The following is a 22615-nucleotide window of genomic DNA, read 5'->3' as shown; positions in this document are numbered from 1 at the left end:
ATTTATGTACCGTCTCTAGGTCTTTATAACAGTTTAATGCAAAAGCACATTCTTAAAATAATGGTCACTGGGTTCCAAATTTGGGTAAAACTGTGGTTTAGTTATACTGAATAAAAAAAAGGATAAGTTCAATTGCTTTCTTTTTTTTCCTAAGCATAATCACACCTTAAATGATTTTCTTCCCATCTTCAAAAAAATAGTCTAAGTATTAAAATACACTGACTTTACTTTAATTTTTGAAAAAATAGTACATTTTTTTCAACCAACTGTGCAAAATCTCAGTGCTTTATTAAATTGCATAACAACTAATACTACGCATTTTATTTAGAAAAAATATTAAGTGTAATGTATTTTAAGGACCCTGCTATATAACACTTAATCAATCCATATAAAGATGTGCTTTTCTCTAAGATATATGCCAGTACTAAATATAATTGTTAGCTTAAACTATTACTCTGTAAAGTAACACAATTTGTAAAACTATAATGAGACATTTCAAAAGAATCATCCTATCTCAGCTACATATAAATGTTGCTTAAAATTATTTAATAACAGTTTATATTATTCTTCTATACGAAATTAATATTTAAATAACTACCTAAGATGCTAATTACTATTCTGAATAACCATATTATGAATTAAAGTTAAATGTGAGCATATTCTGAAACTAAAAGATCTTCATACTTTCTTGAATTCTTTCAAAGGTTGCTACAAACATTAAGGAAATGCAGAAAGCTAGTGCTTCAGGCATTAAATTTTATTCAAAGAAATAATATTCTAGGCATTAAGGCATTGCCCAAAGACAATATTCCAAACATTAATGTAATGCTCAAAGATAATGTTTTGTCTTAGATTATGTTTAGTCAACTGCTAATGACTATATTGCTATACAAAATTCAGTGCCCTCAAATAAGTGCTTAAATGTACTTTTAGAAATATTTTGTGAAGCAAAATACATCAATTATTTGTCACTGATTGGGACTGGTTTCTGTACTGAAAGCAGTTTTTGCAGTCACACAAAATAGTACTAAACTTTCTTTGAGCTATATATCTTTGCATTACCAGTTACACCAGAATAATTCAAAATAGAATATAGGAAGGATCACATATTTATTGCACTTCTCATATTTGGTTACAAATTTGTAAAAAGACATTTTAAATAAAAAAATGTATGTGAAGTAAGTGTCGCTATATCAGTAAGCATGGAGGGAATAGGTTGTACAGTGAAAAAAAATAACTATAAGATAAAGAGCTCTCTGAATATAGCTGAAGAAATTAGAACAAAGAATGAATGAATGCTATTTTGTATGTGGGTTCATTTTTCTACCATAAGCATATCTTCAAAGTGATCACTATAAAAATAATTGCACTATAGTTTTTAAAACATAAATGAATCTATACATGCTAGTACCTTTATTAAGTGCCTTTAATAGTATGGAGAGTACAGACCTTGCAAAACAAGCAAAATAAATGGGTTTGTGATTCCCAAGAATAAACATTGCTTATAACAGCCAGGTTACCATGACACAAAAATGAGAAAGAAACCACTCCTGTTTGCTTATCCCATCTGAAAACTGAGTCCATAAAGTAAAGCAAAAAGATATACTGGTAAATTTCTTTTCTTTCATGTAGCCATATTTAGCTCACTTGGTATGTAGCCAACAAAATATTTAAGTATTGTAAAAACGGTTTACTAATGTTTGTGCAAACGACATTCTATCGGCTGCAATGTGCCGAAAAACAGAATGTCGAACGCACAAGCACTTTTGCACCAGATAGTCGACTCCACTTATGCGAATGCACAACTGCATTCGCATAAGTGGAAATAGACTATCTGCACGGAGATCACAGTACAGTGGGAAGTGGAAATTCATCCACATCCCCACTGTAGTGCGATCTCAGAGTTAGAATATATAAGTACGGAGGGTGTGTGTGGGGGGTGAAGCCCCCCACATGGGGAGTTGCAGGGGGGCTTGCCCCCCTAAAAAATGTGATAGCTGTATAGGAGTTTGATTTACATTAGTTCCTATATGGCCATGTGGTGGTTTCGGCAACAATGTCAAGTCAAATGCGTCAAGCATTTGGTTCGACATTGTGAAAGGTATTTTTTTTTTACTTTCTGTATTACCATTCGAAATGTTTTTTTCTGTTTGAATAAACAATAGTAAACCTGTAAAAACACACTATAATATGAGCAAGGTAAGTAGAACAATATTATATATTAATATTATAAAGCAAAAGATATAATTTCAGACATGCCCCAGCCAGAATGTTATATGAATCCTTACATTCTATTAGATTAATTTTATTAAACAATAAGTTTCTTTTGCTAGATAAAGTGATAAGACTTGTGCTTAACTTATTCTGCCAACATTTAGGTACATCCTACTTTTGCATACCTCCTGCAAAGTGAACTATTTAACAGCATTGAACTGCTCTACCGTGTATGGAAAACAGGCATTTTTAACAATACTCTATCCCATTATCTGATAAAAAAAAAACATTTATTGAATCCTGGAATTTCTTTCCTGACCATTGTTCTGATATGTGGTTAGACAATAGACAAATTTAGACCAATAAGTTAGTCAACTTCCCTAGAATGTGGACGTTTTCAGTACTGTTTGTGAAAAAAAAAAACATTTTTTTAATTGTTAGACTACTCTTCTTTAATACAGGGATTGTCTTTCTGATGAACAATATTACATAGGCTCATTCAATTAGGTGATTTCTTCAGCAGTCAACTGGTATAATAGAAGCGACTATACTACCCATGGTTATAGAATATAATAAATTATTGCTTAGTTGTCTGAGACTTCTCTACTAAAAAGCAAGTCTTTCTGTAGGGGATTGTTTTAGCAAGGCAATTATATAATAAATATATTAGTAAATCTCTGTGGTACAGATAGTGATTTGCTGTACACGAAATCAACATTGGGGAAAAAATCATGCATGCATAATAAAAGCCATCATACTTCACCCTGGAATGACCAGGACACGTGTGTCCTTTCCTACAGCTTATCAAGGAGGGGCTAAACGCATGACTAGGATATGAGATATGAGCATGTGCAAAGTTTACAAGATATTTTGCAGAATTTTGATGCCACAGCATTTCACATCAGTGTACATTTTGTTTGTATCACTTTCATCTAGTTCTAGTGGTATGAACCGATCCATCATTTATATGTGAAATGTGACACTACACTTGCTATGTATAGGCTAAATACTTTGAATATAACATAATGACCACTACATCTGAAAAGCCTGAGTACCTGAATAAAACAGAAGGCATCTTCACATACTAAGTCCTTTTTTACAGCAATTCCACTCAACATAACCTTCACCTACACTTACTGATCAGCAGTAATGAAACAAAGACAGATATTTAAGATAACATCAGGTCTCCAAAATATTATCAAATATTGAAGGGACTGTCATTTATTCATGGCACAATCAAGTATGTGGGCATGATCATTTATTCATGGTGCAATCAGACAGACAGGAGTGATCATTCATTCATGATATAAGCAGATATTTAGAACATGGTCATTTATTCATTTGTGCAGTCAATTACTCAGAGCAGCAGCAGGTATTAATAAGATTGCTTTGTATTCAGAAAATGGTGAGATATTCTGGACGTAGAGCATGGTAAAAGCCTAGTCAATATTCTGGGCATAGCAATACATTTAGAACATGTTAGAGTATGGTGAGTTACTCAAGACATGGTTAGATATTCAGGCTATGGTAAGCTATTGTGGCTTCAGTCATTCATTCACCTTATAAGTATTTGGGGCATGGTCAGGTTTCCAGGGTACGGTTAGGTATTCACAACATAATGGGAAATTCTCCTAAATTCTTTGTGGATTCTATATCAAAGATATGTGTAACTTGTGTAGGAACCAGCCAGCTGTTGTTACTTATTCTATAGTAAAAAACAACCTTTATGTACACAGTTTATAACTGCAGGGTATGCAGTCAAAGCAAAGAAACAATGCACTTCTATGAACTACATAAATAAGTCATAAATACTATGGTTAATACTGGCCATGAACACATAGGGGACTGACATTCCCTACTGGTTTATTACAAAAGAAAGGCCTGGAAAACTGTCATGGTATTTAAAAGCTACATTGTGTAGACATTTTCTAAGAATTTTTGAATCTAGTCTTTGCAAACAGTCTTAACCACAAATCTTGCAAAAATGTTTCTGAACTGCTTGATATACCACATTCAGACTAAAACAGTTAATTACTGGACATGTGAAGTGTGTTTCTTTCAAGACTTTGGCAGGCAACAACACTAAGAATCCTTAAAGAACATTTCACCTTGGAAAACTGATAAAATCCCAATGTGACATTTAATTATTACTCTCATGTAACAACTTAAAGGGAAAATCCATCAAAAATAGCTTAAAGAATACAGTGTGTAGAACTGTGCTACTTAAAATAACATGACAAATGGAAAAGAGATAAGTACTTAAAGAAAAAAGTGTGTGCCAGATGTGTTTTGAACACTCCTCTAAATTCCCACAAAAAAGGTGCATATAGTACCAAAATTTTTATATGGCCTCTTACTTCAATATATTAAACTGGCAACAAAAGAATTATCATTGGCAGAGCATGTGATGCCAAAACAAGTTATAATTTAATGAGCAAGTAACATTTTTTTTCTTTTGCTTGCTGCTTCTTAGCTATGCTTGCAGTAACACAGAGGAATAACCAGGAAGTGGGTGCTACAGGGCACTATCCTGCACTTCTGAGCTGTTGTCTTCTTCCTCAGTAGCAGGCATGCCCAGTTCCTGATTTCCTGACGGCATCACTGGAGTGTCACAAGATGCTGTAGATGCAGTGATCTCATCATTTAGCACAGAGCTGAAAAGACAGAATTGACAAAAAAAGTTTTGTTTTCCAGTTTTACAGAAAAAAAAATTACAGTCTTTACAATTTAATGTATGAGTATGTTTCTAGATACATCTTTCATCACCTTCTGCTTATATATAAAATAGTGTTGTAACACTATATATCTAGTCTAAAGTATCAAGTCTACAGTATCACATACAGTGGATATAAAAAGTGTGCACACCCCTGTTAAAATGCCAGGTTTTTGTAATATAAAAAAAAAATGAGACCACAATAAATCATTTCAAAATCTTTCCCACCTTTAATGTGACCTATAACCTGTACAATTCAATTGAAAACAAAATAAATTTGTCAGGGGAAAAAAATATAAAAAATAAAAAACGTACAATAAGCTTGTTGCATAAGTGTGCAGACCCTTAAAGTAATACCTTGCTGAAGCACCTTTTGATTTAATTACAGCATTTAGTCTTCTGCGATACTCACCTGCCATCAATTAAAGAGACTCTGATTAACCCCAAATAAAGTGCAGCTGTCCTAGTAGGACTTTCCTGACATTTACTCAGTTGCCTGCTACAGCAAAAGCCATGGTTCACAGACAGCTTACAAAGCATCAAAGGGATCTCATTGCTGAAAGGTATCAGTCAGGAGAAGGGTACAAAAATATTTCCACAGCATTGGATATACCATGGAACACAGTGAAGATGGTCATCAAAAAGTGGAGAAAATATGGAACAACACAACAGTGACATTGCAAAGAACTGGACGTCCTACCAAAATTGATGAAAAGACAAGACGAAAACTGATCAGGGAGGCTGCCATGAGACCTACAGCAAGACTGAAGGAGCTGCAGGAATTTCTGGCAAGTACTGATTGTGTACTACATGTGACAACAATCTCCTGTATTCTCCATATGTCTGGGCTATGGGGTAGGGTTGCAAGTTGGAAGCCTTTTCTTACACAGAAAAATATCCAAGCCTGGCTAAAATTTGCAAAACAATACATCACATCTCCCAAAAGCGTGTTATGGTCTGATGAGACCAAAGTTGAACTTTCTGGCCACAATTTCAAAAGGTACGTTTGGCGCAAAAACAACACTTCGCATCACCAAAAGAACACCATCCCCATGGTGAAGCATGGTGGTAGCAGTTTCATGCTTTGGGGTTTCTTTTCTTCAGCTGGAACTGGGGCTTTACTCAAGGTGGAGGTAATTATGAACAGTTCCAAATACAAGTCACTTTTGGCCAACACCTTCAGGCATCTGCTAGAAAGTTGAAGATGAAGAGGAATTTCACCTTTCAACATGACAATGACCCCAAACATACATCCAAATCAACGAAAGAATGGCTTCACCAGAAGAAAATTAAAGTTTTGGAATGGCCCAACCAGAGCCTAGACCTAAATCCAAAAGAAAATCTGTGGGGTGAGCTGAAAAGGGCTGTGCACAAGAGATGCCCTCATAATCTGACAGATTTGGAGTGCTTTTGCAAGGAAGAGTGGGCAAATATTGCCAAGTCAAGATGTGCTATGCTGATAGACTCCTACTCAAAAAGACTGAATGCTGTAATTAAATCAAAAGGTGCTTCAACAAAGTATTAGTTTCAGTGTGTGCACACTTATGCAACCAGCTATTTGTACGTTTTTTATTTTTTATCTGTCTCAATTCTTATACACTGCTCTATACAAGAATCCTACGTACCCCATCTATGGAAAGTGTCACATATAATTCCCCTTCACAAAGGCGGAAACTCCTATGAACTATCAAACTTCCGGCCAGTTGCTATCTTGTCCCCCCTTTCCAAGCTTCTGGAGAAATGTATTCACACCAAGGTAATGCACTTCTTATCCTCACATAACCCCCCCCCACACACACACACACACACAGCATGGTTTCCACCCAAACCATAGCACAACCACTGCTCTACTCTCCTTTACCAATCAGATTAACCATTTAAGAAACAACAAGAAATTAGTCTCAGCCATATTCCTAGATCTATCAAAAGCGTTTGATATGGTCTCCCATAACCTACTCTTAGACACTCTGTCAACCTTATCCTTTGCCCCCTCTACTACTTCATGGTTTAGAAGCTGTCTCTCTGACAGAAAGCAATCCGTTAAATGGCAAAGTACACTATCTCCTCTATTACCGACTACTATAGGTGTCCAACAAGGATCAATACTGGGTCCTCTACTATTCACCATTTTCACTAACAAACTACATACTTCCACCCTGCATGCATCACTTATACAGTACGCAGATGACTCCACCCTAATCTGCTCAGCCCCATCCATAACCACTCTTCAAAAACTTACCCAAGAATCCTTCTTCTCCGTGGAACAATGGATTACCGATATCCAACTCATTCTAAACCCCAACAAGACCAAATTACTCCGTTTTACCCCAATAAATCCAAATCCACACCTCCTACCTTCACTATCACCTCCAAAAATGGGACCACAATCTGCTCCTCTCCTCACACTAAGCTGCTCGGGGTTGAAATAGATAACAATCTAAACCTTAATGTCCATATCTCACAAACCATCACAAAGGTACATAAGAAACTAGGAACCCTATACAAACACAAACAGGTCCTATCGGACTAAGCTAGAATCTCCTTAGCCCAAATCCCACCTCTTGTCCACCTTAATGTATGCATCACCAATCCTAATTCATATCAGGAAAACAGACCTAAACAAACTAGAGTCATGTTACAATAAAATTGCAAAATGCGCTAACAACTCCACTTTTAGAAGTCATCACTGTCTTGCCCTGAAGCAACTACAGTGGTTAGAACTCACTCAGCTAATTAGCCATCACCAATTAGTGCTCACTTTCAACATAAGGAACCCTCAGAAAACTCCAGCCCCAAACCAACTTCTACACCAATATTCTGCAAATCACCCTCTACACTCATCCAACAAAACCCTGCTCTGCATAACCAAAGTCAATAACACTGCAAGGAAAAGTATGTTCTCCCACACCATTGCTGGGGAATGGAATAACCTCCCTCAAAGTATCTCCTCTGCACCATCCAACTCACTTTTCAAGACATCACTAAAGTCACACCTCTTGCAATCATGGCTCTGTCCCTGTATAACATAAAATCTTTTCTGCTCTCCTCCTAACTTGCCACACCTCATCTCCTCACTGCTTACCTCAGCTATTCTGTACTATTCAAATACTCCCTATCAAGAATTACTATCCTACAAACTATTTCTCACGCTATGACATATCTCCCAAATAGCATTATTTTCCAGATTCCATTCCTTCATTTTTATGCTTTGTACTACCAATAGGGAGTACAAAGTTCTGCTATCTATATACCAAGCTTGCTTAAATCAAACTAAGGTACGAAAAATCTCCTTGATTGTATATATGCCACTGTACAGAAATTTTCTGTCATTCGTGGATTATGTGTTGTCATATAAAGACATGGAGCTCTGACTGCATATATGTCTCCGTACTGAATTTTTTTTTTGTCATTTGTTGTATTTGTACTGTTATGTTATAGAGCTTTTCTCCCCGGGCCTCCGCTGTAAATGGACCTTGTTCCAGTCAGACTTTCCCGGTAAACAAATGTAAAATAAAATAAATAAAATAAATGATATTTTCCCCCTAACAGATTTGTTTGGTTTTCAATTGAATTGTACAAGTTACAGGTCACACTAAAGGTGGGAAAGTTTTGAAATGATTTATTGTGGTCTTATTTTTTATATCACAAAAACCTGGCATTTTAACATGGGTGTGTACACTTTTTATATCCACTGTATGTTTAATATCACTAGACTGTCTATATTAAGACCAAGTAATCACCACTTTACTAACATTATCAAGACATTATCGCCACATACCTGTGCAATTAACACATGCACCTAGTTCACACTAAGCATACAATAATTTCCTAAAAATATCAAGAATAAGAATGCATTAATTAAGAACAAAAAACAAATTTTCTAAACTTAAAATCACAATAAGCAATACAGTAACAAATAGAATAAAAACAAAGCTATTTAAAACTTAATTAAATGGTGATCACTACAACCCCCCACCCGAGAAAAATGTATTTCAAAAATCATACACACTGAAAATACATAAACAAATGACATGTATACAAGTAACAGCAATAAAAGTAAAAAAAATATATATATACTTACATAATTTATATATAGAATTGTAGAAATTCCCCCCTGACAAGGAAAGAACTGACTCTCTAATTTGAAAAAGTACACAAAATACAGGAATGAACTGAAAATAAATACATAAAATTAACTAACTAAACAGAGAGACAAACAGAAAAATCCCAGCCTTGAATGACAAACTGACTAAATTCATCACTCTCTTCCAAAAAATGACCATCACTGCAAAACCTACTGGCTACCTGTGAAACAAGTGTTGGCTACTTGTCTCTAGGCAATTTAAACTTACTTGTCCCCAATATCCTGCAGACTATTCAGTGATGCACCAAAATACAAGCTGACAAATCTTAACAACTCAGGTCCTTTCCTCCAAACACCCCAAACGAGGCTTCATTGCACAGACCATGCTCTCAGTCATTAGTCCTAAATTGTGGAAATTTCTCCCTTCTCCTCTAAAGATCATGCACATTTCAAGACTCTAGGAAAAGGGAACTGCTATCTCTTTGGTCATATAACTTAACCTCTTCCTACACTCCTCTACATAGCTTGCTCTGACTGTACTTTTGATTGTGATTCTTCAGGATGTCAACTCAGATTTCCACTATGTGTGTGTGTGTGTGTGTGTGTGTGTGTGTGTGTGTGTGTGTGTGTGTGTGTGTGTGTGTGTGTGTATATATATATATATATATATATATATACACACACACATACACACACACCTATAAATCTCTTTCTCTCTCTCTCTCTATATATATAGACATAGATAAATATAGGTTCATAACTAGGCTATCTGCCCTAGAGCATTTACAAGCCTAGCCAGAGTGTGTCTGGCTTTCGCCACCCATTTTAAAATTAATTTTGCTATGCCCTTTTTCGAGGTTAGTATACTGTGCATCTGTCTAACAGTGACACAGAAGTGATACCCGGAGTAAATCTACGATCTCCCATCCACTCATCAAGATTCCTCTTGAAGAGAGTCAATGAGGGACTCTGCCTAACCTGGACTAGGATTTTATTCCAGAGTGAAGGGAGCCTCTGGGTTATGAATCTGTCCCTCCAGCATGTCCTATTTATTTCAGTGCTGAGGTTCAAGTCTCACGAGCAGGTAGCTTGATGGGATTTGGATTTTCCGAGGTGCAGCATGTCCATTAATTCCGGGTTGGACATGGCTTTATACGTCAGGCACAGATCGCCTCTGAGCAGGTGGTATGCCACTTAGTAGATCTGGAGTTTCTTTAACCAGGCAGCATATGGCATCTGTTTGAGCCCTTTGATCCTCTTGGTGAGGTACTTTTGGGGTCTTTCCAGTTGCTGCAGGTGTCTGGTAAGGTACATCCCAAAAGGGGCATTGTACTCAATTATGGGCCTGATGAGGGATGAGTAAAGAGGCACGATGACCTCCCCTGATCTAGATGTGAATCCCTTCATGATTAGGTGGTCTATATAAAATGATTTTCTAACCACTTTGGCCACGTGGTTGTCGAATGAGAGATTGCTATCAACTTAGGTCCCCAGGTCCCTAATTACTTATTCCGTACTTAATGGATTACCATCTATGTGGTAATTTGTGGGCACTTTGTTTTTGCCGAAGGGGATGACTATACACTTTTTGGCGTTTAGCTTGAGGCCATGGCTCTGGCACCAGTTGTCTGTTTCTATGAGGATGCTTGTGTCGGCTGGAGAGTCGATTATGGCGCCCAGTTTGCAGTCATCTGCGAACTTGGTCAGCCACAGTCCTTCATGTTGGCGTGTACCTCTGAGAAATATATACCGAATAAGAGAGGTCCCAGGACTGAGCCTTGTGGGACGCCACTTGTAACTGGTTTGAAGTCTGACATGGCTCCAGCAATTCTAACCATGTGGGTTCTGTCCTTGAGCCAGTTTGCAACTTATCTAGTGACATAGGGGTTTATATTTAAGCTGGTGAGCTTATCTATAATGCCCGAGTGGGGTATTGTATCCAAGGCTTTTGCGAGGTCCAGGTAGGCTGTGTGGACCACCTTCCCCTCGTCAATGGCCTTGGTGACTATTTCAAAGAAATTGACCAGGTTTAAGAGGCAGGATCTGCCCTTAACAAAGCCGAACTGGGTAGGATCCAGTGTCTGTGGGTCCCCAATATCTTTATGAGGTCCATAAAGATCCTTTCCATAGCTTTGCAGACCAAGCTAGTCAGGCTTATGGGGCGATAGTTTCCAGGATCCATTGAGGCACCACCTTTGTGGAGAGGGACCACTGTTGCTATACGCCACTCTTTGGGTACATATCCTGTAGTAAGGCTGAGATTGAACAGTAGATTTATGATTGGGTTTAGTTCTTCTTGGAGTTCATGTAGGACCCAGCCCGGGACACCGTCTGGTCCCACTGATGCTGTGTTTTTTGCTTTGGAGAGGGTGGCTCTTACCTGAGCATCTGAGATGTCAGGGGGGCAGCACTCTGCTGGAATAGATATTTGCCCTTTTGGTGGGGAAGGGGGGGGGGGAGAAGTTTGTGCTGAACCTGTCAGCTAGGATGTTGGCAATGTCTGTGGGTTCGGTGTATTTTTTGTCATTTTGGACTACTACTGAGCATATCTGGGAATTCCCATCCAGGTTCCTAACATAACTAAAGAAAGCCTTGTGATTATCCTAAGTGTCCTGTGCAATTTTTCTCTCGAAGCTGGCCTTAGACGATTTTATGAGTGCCCATAGTTTTTTGCTAATACTGATCAGAGATGCCTTCCCTTTTTGGGATTTTGCTCTATCATGTAGTAGCTTCCTCCTTCTATTGTATAGTTTGTTTATGGCTGGGGTCCACCAGACAGGACGCCTGCCTTTGGAGGACTGGGTCTTGGTTTTGTTTGGGACTGCATAATCCATGCATTCCTGAAGGTTTTCATAGAATGTGCTTATAAAGGATTCTGCGGTCTGGGCCGTATTTTCCACAGGCCCGGGGGCTTTGAAGGATTCCACCTCGGTTTTGAGGAGTGTGAAAAACAAAGGCCAAAAGGGGGTTGTGACTGAGGTAAAGCATAAACCTGGTTTTGTTGAGTATAATGAGGATTTGATTATAAGTTTACTTTTAAGGCATGAACAGAAATGTTCATACAAGAGGTTCATGATTAGGAGAGATAGTATACTGTAAAATGAGCAGTAATTGGTTGCCAATTATCTTTTATGAGGTTAGTGTAGTGATGTTCAAGTCTGAGGGAGACACTGACAAATCTACTTACACAGTCTGAAGTTGTTTGATTGCAGTGTTGATTGCAATGTGTTTTAAGCTAAATAAAAGGAAACAAGAGGGACGGCATATTCTATTCTGTGTATAAATACATTCTTTTAAATATACTTTTGCCAGAGTTTTTTCTGGCCTCTTAGATTAGGTGATATTATATGGAATATGTGGCCTTAAGTGTTGAGGTGACTCTGATAGTACACAGATCACTATGGGTTCTGAAAGTCAGAGCCGGGTCTAACATATCTGCATTGTACTGTCATTGTGGAGTTGCATTTAGAGGAGTCTTTGTACAGAGCAGGATGGTTTTGGCAAGTTTCTGCTGGGCTCAAAGCCATTTCTGTAGTTTTTAAGACTATGACAATAAATAGGCATTTTTTTGGATTAACTGTTGGTACAGATTAGAAAAATCTTACTGTATATATTTTTGTACAGTTGCAGATGAAGGACCATCTTTATATAGAATATTAACATCTGCAAAGAGGGTGATGTTAGTAGAGGGGGATAACTGTGCTAATGGCATTAATACATAGTAAAAACAATATCAGTCCAAGTATAGAGCCTTGAAGGACACCCGCTGTAAAAGTGCAGTTCTAGCAGTACCAGACTGCATTTTAAAGAATCTTGTTGGCAAGGTAATCCGCGAACCACCTGATTCTGCTGGCTCAAACTACTATGATCCCAAACTGTTGTAGTGGTGGTTACTCTCATTTTTAGTAATGCAAATTGGATACAATATTAAGTTCATAGGTAGGTACTAGGCTATCTACCCGAAGGCATTTATAAGCCTAGCCAGAATGTGTTGGCTTTTGCCACCCCTTTAGATTAGTTCCCTGTGCCTCTGTCCAGCAGAGCCACTGAAGTGATCCCCGGGATAAACTTTCTGTTTCCCATCCACTCGTCAAGGTTTCTTTTGAAGAGTGTTAGAGAGGAGCTCTGCCTAATGTAGATTGGAATCTTGTTCCAAAGCATGGGAAGTCTCTGGGACAGGAATCTATCCCTCCAGCACGTCCTATTTATTGTTGTGGTGAGGTTTAGATCCCTAGAGCATGTGGCTCAAGGGGATAAGGTTTTTTTTTTAGGTTGAGCATGTCCATCAATTCTGGGCTGGACATGGCCTTGTATGTCAGGCAGAGATCACCTCTGAGTAGGCGGTATGCAACAGAGTACAGCTGGAGTTTCTTCAGTTGAGCTGCATAGGGTATCTGTTTGAGGCCAGTGATCCTCTTGTTGAGGTACTTCTGTGGTCTTTCCAGCTGTTGCAGGTGTCTTGTAAGGTACATCCCAAATGGGGCGTTGTACTCTATGATGGGCCTGATGAGCGATGAGTAGAGGGGCACAATGACCTCTTTTGATCTGGATTTGAACCCTTTTGTGATTAGGTGGGCCACGTAGAAGGATTTTCTAACCACTTTGGCAATGTGATTATCAAAGGTGAGATTACTATCTACTTCGGTCCCCAGATCCCTTGTTACATCTTCCGTATTTAGGGGACTACCACCTATGTGGTAGTTTGTGGGTACTTTGTTTTTTCCAAAGGGGATGACTTTGCACTTTTTGGCATTTAGCTTGAGGCCATGATATTGACACCAGGTATCTGTCTCAGTGAGGCTCTTTTGGAGGATGTCTGTGTCAGCTGGAGAGTCAATTATAGCCCCTAGTTTGCAGTTGTCTGCGAACTTGGTCAGGCATAGTCCTCCTGAGTCTGAAGAAGCTATCAGTAAGAGATTGCGAACGCGCTTACTCATTTTATCTGGCTTCATTAAAATTGAAAGTTTTAACTACGTTCCTCAGCCATAGTCATTTTGTTTTTGTTTTTATTAATCATTTGTTGCTCTGAGGTGAAAACAGAGTGTTAACCCAGTCTTAGGACATTTTTGTTCTTTTATAGTCCTCCTGTGCTTCCCTGTACCTCTAAGAAGTATATGCCAAACAGGAGGGGTCCCAGGACTGAGCCCTGGGGAACGCCACTTGTAACCGGTTTACAGTCGGACCTAGCTCTCACAACTCAACCATGTGGGTTCTGTCCATGAGCCGGTTGGCAACCTATCTTGTGATGTAGGGATTTATGTTCAGGCTGGTGAGCTTGTCTATAATACCAGAATGGGGAATGGTGTTGAAGGCCTTAGCGAGGTCTAGGTAGGCTGTGTGTACCACATTTCCCTTGTCTATAGCCTTGGTAACGGTCTCAAAGAAGTCCACCAGGTTTAGGAGGCATGATCTGCCCTTAACAAAGCCAAACTGGGTAGGGTCCAGTGTTTGGAGGTTCCCAATGTCTCTGTTAATGAGTTCCATAATGATGCGTTCCATAGCCTTGCAGACCAAGCTAGTCAGGCTTATAGGGCGATAGTTCCCGGGGTCTGTTGTGGCTCCACCTTTGTGGAGAGGAATAACCATTGCTTTGCACCACTCTATGGGTACGTAGCCTGTGGAGAGGTTGAGTTTGAACAGTGTGTTTAGGTGAGGGGTTAGTTCGTCTTTGAGCTTGTGTAGGATGCAGCCTGGGACACCGTCCGGTCCCACTGATGCTGTGTTTTTGGCTTTGGAGAGGGCTGTTTTAACCTGAGTGTCTGTGATTTCAGGGACTCTACATTCTTCTGGTATGGTTATGGGCCCTTTTGGAGGTGAGACGGGGGGGTGAAGTTTGCGCTGAACCTGTCTGCCAGGATGTTGGCGATATCGGTCGGTTCAGTGTATTTTGTGCCATTCTGTACTAACTCTGAGCAGATCTGAGCATTGCCACTTAGATTCTTGACATAGCTAAAGAATGCCTTGTGGTTATCTTTGGAGTCTTTGGCAATTTTTCTTTCAAAGCTCGCCTTGGATGATTTTATGAGGGATCGTAGTTTCTTGCTGATACTGATCGGGGATGTCTTCCCTTCTTGGGATTCTACTCTTTTCTGTATTAGTTTCCTCCTTCTATTGCAAAATTTGTTTATGGCAGGAGTCCACCAGACTGGTTTCCTTTTCTTGAAGGAGTGAGTCTTGGTTTTGCTTGGGATGGCACGATCCGTGCATTCTTGTAGGTGCCTGTAGAATGCATTAGTAAAGGATTTTGAAGCTTGGACAGCGTTATCCTTTAGCATGGGGACTTTGAAACTTTCCACCTCGGGCTTAAGTAACATGAAGTTTGCTTTTGAAAGATTTTTCACATTTTTTTTCTTGTCCGGGGGTGGGGGCGGAATGTGGATATCCAAAGTGATTTGTTTATGGTCAGATCTAACCAGCAAGGGGTTGTCCACTGGTGTGGAACACCGGTCGCCCATGTTGGTGATGACCAGGTCCAATATGTTGTCACCTCTAGTGGGAGTGTTGACCAGTTGAAGCAGGGCATTTGGGTTTATAAATTCTAGGAAATGTTGGGCAAGGGAGTTAGTACTTGAGTAGTTCTCCCAGTTAATGTTTGGGTAATTGAAATCACCCAATATTAGGGTGTTTGGTAGGACCTTTATGTTTCCCAGTGCTTCCAGAAATGCAGAATGGGGGTCCTGGGACATGGTTATTGATCTTTAGCAAGCTACAATTTGAGCTGCAGTTTTGCCCATTGTTAGTTGCACATGGATGATCTCTGAAGCATCGTGCTGTGCCACTAACCTGGAGGTGTGAGTATCCTTGATGAATTTGGATACACCCCCGCCTTTTGTATTTCAGTTTGGGTTCTATGGCTGAAATGTATGGTATGAGTTGTAGCTGGGGTGCTCTCTGGAGCCTTTAACCAGGTTTCTGTTACTGCACATATATCGATATATCAATTGAGGAGTGCCTCGAGTGCGTGCACTTTGAGGTTTAGACTTCTGGCATTGAGTAGCATTACCCTCAGTTTTTTTGTTACTTGTGCTATTTATGGCGGTGGGTTTGTCTTTTGAGCCTTGCCTAAAAAAGGCACTATAGGGGTGGCAAGAGCCTTGGCCAGTATTCGAAAGCCTAAGGGTGACAGGTGCAAGCCGTCTCTAGCGAAGCAACTTGGCTTGTCGAGCATGTCATCCCAGGCAGACAGACACTGGATCCCCTTTCAATGACACCAGAAACTTAGCCAACTGTTGAAATCGAGAATTTTTTCTTTATACTGTGGTATCATTCTTGGTGAGGGCAGGATGCTACTCAGGGTCAGGGTCATACTGGCATGGGCTACGTGATCAGAAAGCTCTTCCATGTCTCTTTTCATGTAGTCCAGGGAGGTACTGCTTAGGTCATTCACACCAACATGGACAATGACAGAGTCATATTTGTACTTGTTCTGGAGTGACCTGAGTGCATGTGTTATGTGGCGGATCCTGGCACCTGACAGGCAGCTAACAGTAACCTTCTCCTTATTAAGCCTAGTGAGTGGGATGTGAGTGTGCCTGACTATAGAGTCACCTATTACTAGTATGCTGGGTATGTTATTTTGCCTTAAGGGCTGTGATTGCATGGCACACTGGTTTTGTGAAGTATGTTTTTCATGGTTTGCATTGGGGGGGTGGAGGTTGCTTGGATGTTTGCTTTGGAGGTCTCTGTTGGTTTTGCAGATTTTTATTTAGAGCCTCTGAATATGTTTTCATGTATTTATATGTGTTTTTTGCCAGTGCTGATTTAATGGGTCTATGTGAGACTGGTGGTGTGATGCAAGTATTTCTCTTCTCCTCTTGACTGTCTGATTCAGTCTTGGGTTGAGAGAGCTTAGCCTCCAGTTTGGCTGTATAATTGCATCTCTTGCATGTATTAGTGTTTGGTGGTAGGAGGAGGGGGTTGTCTGTGTACATGAGGCAGCTGTAACATTGCCTCAAAATGCCCAGATTCACCAGTTGGACTGGAGAGTACACCTGAAACTGCCCTTTGGACATGCCTGGATAGGTACAGTGAACTGTTTTACTGGATGGCTGGTAAGGTCGAATAAAGAGCCTTGTCCTTCTTTACAGTACAGGAGCGTCTACTGCTAGGGTTTATAAGTGCTTGCTATAAGTTTTGAGCAAGTGCCGGGCTGAAAAATGAATGGCTTGAGTGCTTAAGTTGAAAGTGTGTCTAGTTCCAAGGGAAAAAATGAAGAGGAGACTTTGTGGAGCCGGGAATGGTTTTACCCTAGCTAACCGGCACTGCCCGGTGCACAAAATCGGGCAAATATGGTATTTATAGTAGGGAAATGAAAGAGATAGAAATTAGCCCAAAATGGCCAATAAACTGCTAATTTCTGGGCTGAAACCACTCCTCCAGGGACAGATAGGCTGCTCAAAGCTCCGCTCTCTCACAGGTGAACAGAGAAACTTCCTTCTATCCAAGTAAGGTATGGGCAAACACAGAGATTTGTAACACAGCCCTGAATTCAACACTAACCTAAAACTGGACTGTACTAGCTTAGAAAGGCAGGAAACAAGCATATATATTTTTTGTTTTGTGTTTTTTTTTCAGAAAATAAAGCAGATACACTCAAAAAAACACTTTAAATGCACAGAAAAGGATACTTATTGTTATATATCGCAGATCAGAGTTGTAGTCAATGCCCCTAGTAATAAAGTAGGAAGAAACACAAATACAGTAAAAGCAGATGAATAAAGTGCAATTATATATATATATATTATATATATGTATATAAACAATAGAAAATAAACAAACTGATTTAAACAAGTTACCCAATTAACCAAAAAAAAAGCTCAAAACTGAGCCCTGTTCCAGCAGTCTTCCATCAGACAAGTTCTAACTGCACATTCCTGCTACTAGGGTGCAAGGGAACCTTCTCCAAAAAAGATGGCTTGGATCAGTGCTCAAGTTATACAAACAAAGCTAGATTCAGCAGGCCTGAATCTGGTCTATGCTACAGCAACAAGGTGCACTAATTTCAGAAAGAAACAGTTCAAATAAGCAGGCACAATAAGCCTGTGACCAGAAATTAACAGCTCAGAAGGGCAGAATCCAGCCTCTCCTCCAACAAGAGTGCAGACCACAAACCTTCTTAATGTAGAATAACTGGCCTGAAGCCCAAGTGCTTAAGCCAGAACTAATACACTTTTAGAATAGCAGACATCGGGCCTTCAATCAGCAATTCACAGCTTAGAAGGATAAAAGCTACCTGTCCTGCCACAAAAGTGCAGAGCACAAACCTTCTAAATGTAAATAGCCTGTATGAAGCCCAAGTGCTTAAACCAAAAGACTTAGAATAACAGTTGCAATTTAATCAGGCTACTACCAAGCAGTAATAAATGCAGCAGAATAAATAAAATGGAGTACTTTTAAGAAAAGCAAAATAAAGTAGGAGGAAACACAAATACAGTAAAAGCAGATGCATAAACTGCATTTTTTTAAGTGCAAGGACAGAGGATGGAAGAACCTAAGTGGGTTGGCCTTCTCAAATCTTCTCTCTGTATTAAGCAGAGTGGACACTAGACTCAGAATATAATCTCACTGTACTCGGTTAAGTAAGCAAATGAGATGGACCCAGGAGGAGTGTTCTAATACAGACTTACAGGAAGGGCGGGCAATGCCAGAGCCACCAACACAGTAACAGGGAGGGTGAGTGGGTGGGGAACTAACTACAGAGAGAGAGACACACAGCACACTGTTCAGAAACACACAATTAGGAAATAGAAAAAATGAAAATACAGTACTTTTAAAACTGCAAGTTTGTAATACACTACTGCAAGTTTCACTTATCTTCAGCTTCTAATGCAGATGTTTGTAGCCAAGCAAGTCATTCAGGAGTAGAGCATAAAATGATTTCTCAAACTTTGTGACTAGCACTTAAAGTACAGAGGAATCCCTCTAGGCTATTAAATATCAGGTAACAAAGAAGTGATAACATATTAGTTTTGTATTAGTTTCCTTACAGATCTAGATGAAATTTCTTGAAGATATAGATTGATGGACTGAATTTAACTGGGATTTAACTTGTGAAGGCCCTTGTGTTATGAAGTTGCCACATTTCACATCAAGCTGATATTACTTTTTACACAGCCCAAGTATTCTATTATAATCAGGTCACCATGGGGGTTTCTAAGCAAAGAGTTTTACAACTTTAAATATTAAGGGATTTTTAATACTTTGTATGTCATACATTATTGTCTTCTAAGAAGGCAATGAGATATAAAGTAGAAAGAGAAGGGGAGTGTCTGTCATCTTTGGCTATAATACAAGCCTTGAAAGCTCACTGTCTATCAATTGTGGAATGAAGTTGTTGCATCATTTACCTTTAGATTCCAGTGCTTATATGTAAAACTATCACAATGTATAGCTCCACCTTATATGTAAAATTATCACAATGTATAGTGCCAAACAGTTTAGCGTAATCAAGATATGCTGCATAAAGTTTCATCCAGGACATCTGTCACACTCTCAAACATCCATGTGGTTAAGTCGACAAAATCTACCTCTGACACAAGCATACTGGGTTAAGTGGTACAGAAGAGGGTTTCCCACATCTCAGTGAATAAATTCCATAAAGATTCTCTTTATTACTTTGCACAATATGGCTGTGATCATTATACAAGTGTTGGACTACACAGAAAGGGCTTCCTTCTGGATTGGGACTATAACAGCCTGCTTCAAAATATCAGAGTTATAGTCAGTTTTATCGATCTATTACGAACATGCATAACTGGAACACTAGGCTATATCTGACTGCATAAATTAGACAGCTAGTTACTGAACTAGTACCTCTTAACGATGGCGGAGGTGACCATTTTGAATGGAATTTGTGGTGGGATCATGTTGCAAGGACAAAGAGTATGAGGTTCTTTCTGATATGAAATGTTCTCCAACTCTGCATAAAACTTTATTATGAGTAATTTAGCTTGTAGTGCCCAGTAAAATGGCTCTGCTTAAAAAACACAACTGGGGAAGAAGACAGGCTTTTCAATTCTATAACCCTTTTTGATGAAAATACAACACCGAAGTATCCAGCATTCTGGGGTGTAGCTGCATTATCAAAGAATCCAATGACCCTGGTTATGCATGCTGTAGACTCCATTTGGGGCAGTTCATCCATGCATGCATGCATGATCTTTTGACTACTCTCTGATTCCAAAGATGCATACTGCACACACTATATAATGCCATATAACTTTTTAAAACATTTGTCTGTTACACCTTTGTTGGTATGACCGGTGAGGGCGGGGGGGGGGGGGGGCACTCATGTCTGCATCTGATTTTGAATGCTGTTGCTTTGGATGCCTGTGCGCTGCGCTTAATACACATATTACTACACATCTGCATTGCTGGCCATTATTTGCATTTGCCAGTAAAGGATGTTTGCATGCAGGTGACACTGACACATTCTACATATCAGAAAAAGGATTAAAAAAATGACAACCAGTTTACAATCATCAGCAAACTTGGTTAAACAGAGTTTGTGATTTTTGATTTGGAGATCAGAGAAGCATCGGTTAAACAAATTCATGCGCTATCAGACTGCAGCTGCCACCCTCACAGTGTGGGTTCTGTCCCTCAGCCAGTTAGCTAATAATTACACAAGCATCTATTTGGAGCATGTTTAGCTTTTTGGTATTGTTGACATGTGGTATAGTATCAAATGCTTTGCCGAGGTCAAGGTACGCTGTAAGAACAGTACGACTACTGTCTCTGGCTTGGGTTACCCTCTCAAAAAATTTACCAGATTCATTAGACTGACTTTACCTTTAACAAAGCCAAACTGCTGAGAGTCAAATCTAAACATTTTCATATCATTGTTTATCAGGATTGGTAATTTATTTAGACTCCTACCACTGAGCAGAACCACACTAACATTGTCCAGTGCTTTCTTTTTTATGTTTTTTAGGATGGAAGATCCTTTACCTGGAATCTGCCTAAAATGAAACTATGGGAGCAACAAAGGCTTTAGCCAGTTAAGGAAGTCCTTGGCAAAGCAAGTAGGGAAGTTCAGCAGTTCATCCCACACTGACACACACTGCATCACCATCAACTGAAACCAGTTACTAAAAGTGATGAAATCAGTCATCTTTTCCTTGTACCTCGGCATCATGACTGGTGATGGTATGATTCTACTCATTACCAGAGTCTTTCTTACACTTGTGCACGCATCACTTGCTCAGAAATGTCTCTCTGCACTTCCATTAGGGTTTTGCGTACTGGTCATTTTTACCCACATGAACCACCACCATGTCAGAGTCATATTTGCTAATCTTAAGGGCCCTTGAGACGTTGGAGATCTTGGGAGTGGATGGTATGCTTCTTGTTAACTTTAATTTGGTTATTATAATAATTGTTATGTTTAATTTCCATTTTAATATGCATTTTGTATTCATGCAGTATCTCACTGTTTTGTACTATGTGTCTTCAGATTTACCTCTTAGGTCAAAGAATGCCTGGCAGTTACTTCCAAGTGTGTTTGTGTGTGTAAGTGTGCTCCCACTTGCAATTTGACTCTTGGAATGTCTGCTGTCCATAGCTAATGTGACTTTTCCCCCTTAATTTTGTTCACTTCCTTTCTTTTCCTAAACTTCATTTTCTCTCAGTAGAGTTTTTAAGTTTTCACTTTTACCTTTCTGCAAGTTTTTGTTATTGTTCCTAATAAGGTATATTCGAGTTTTTAGTATTTTGAATACTACAAAGTATGTTTAAGTTGTACTACAGTCCTGATTCCTGCTCTTCTTTCCTAATTATTATTTTATGCATAATTACTAATGTATTTAAGTTGAGAGCTATATTTCTGGTGTTTGATGTTTTTAATTCATTTACTGTTTTTTTGGGGTTTTTTTTGTATTTCTGAGTTTGACAGCTTTTTTTCCCTGCTAATTGACTTTTCAAAATGGTGACAGTTTCTTAGATTTGGAAGTCTGTGAGAGAGTATGATCAGTGAGTGAATCTGTGGGCCAGGTGACCTGCTCTAGGTTTTTCCACTACATGCAACATATGTGATACACAGGTAGCTAGCCATCTGACTAGTCAGTTTTCCTTACACATTTTATAAATGTGATTAAAATAAGTAACTATTCCCAGTATGAACAAAGTTGTACTGATCAAACCCAATTATAGCCCTACATGACTGCATCTGCATTTCTAGGTAATAGTGGCCTCTCCTTGACTGCGTCTTTAATTCCCATATTATCCCTCCATGCATGTGTAATGTATGTGATCATAGGTCTGTCCACAGCAGTTTTATATATATATATATATATATATATATATATATATATATATATATATATATATATATATATAGATGAATCCTATATACCATGTGCCTTACACATATGCTACATGTACTTTGGCCACTATTATGCACACATGCCTGATGCACTGTAGCCACAGACAATGCTGTGCTGTTTCTAGACAGTTGTGCATTTCTGAGTTGCTGGAGGCGCACAAACTCAATGCATATGTACTCTTTCCATCGGTTATATCCCGTACACGTTTGTTGATGCATCATCCTCTCTTGGTTTCACTGCTGTATTTCATGTCTACCCCTACTTGGTAGAGTTAAGCAATAC

The 22615-nt window shown here is 39.1% G+C and overlaps 1 protein-coding gene across 1 annotated transcript in view; it reads right to left on the bottom strand.

Moving 5' to 3' along the window:
* Positions 1-3455: 3455 nt before the first annotated feature.
* Positions 3456-22615, bottom strand: part of PDGFRB (platelet derived growth factor receptor beta) — a 743049-nt gene continuing 723889 nt past the window's right edge. Inside the window, exon 22 of the mRNA XM_044070754.1 lies at positions 3456-4868. Coding sequence (XP_043926689.1) covers positions 4730-4868 — 139 coding nt within the window. The 3' untranslated portion in view covers positions 3456-4729. The remainder of the gene's footprint in view (positions 4869-22615) is intronic.

Source organism: Protopterus annectens, chromosome 4.part1, assembly GCF_019279795.1.
Source record: "Protopterus annectens isolate FY-2018-M chromosome 4.part1, PAN1.0, whole genome shotgun sequence".
NCBI lineage: Eukaryota > Metazoa > Chordata > Ceratodontiformes > Protopteridae > Protopterus > Protopterus annectens.
Note: the sequence above shows the minus strand (reverse complement) of the source record. Positions and strands in the feature narration are given on the sequence as shown.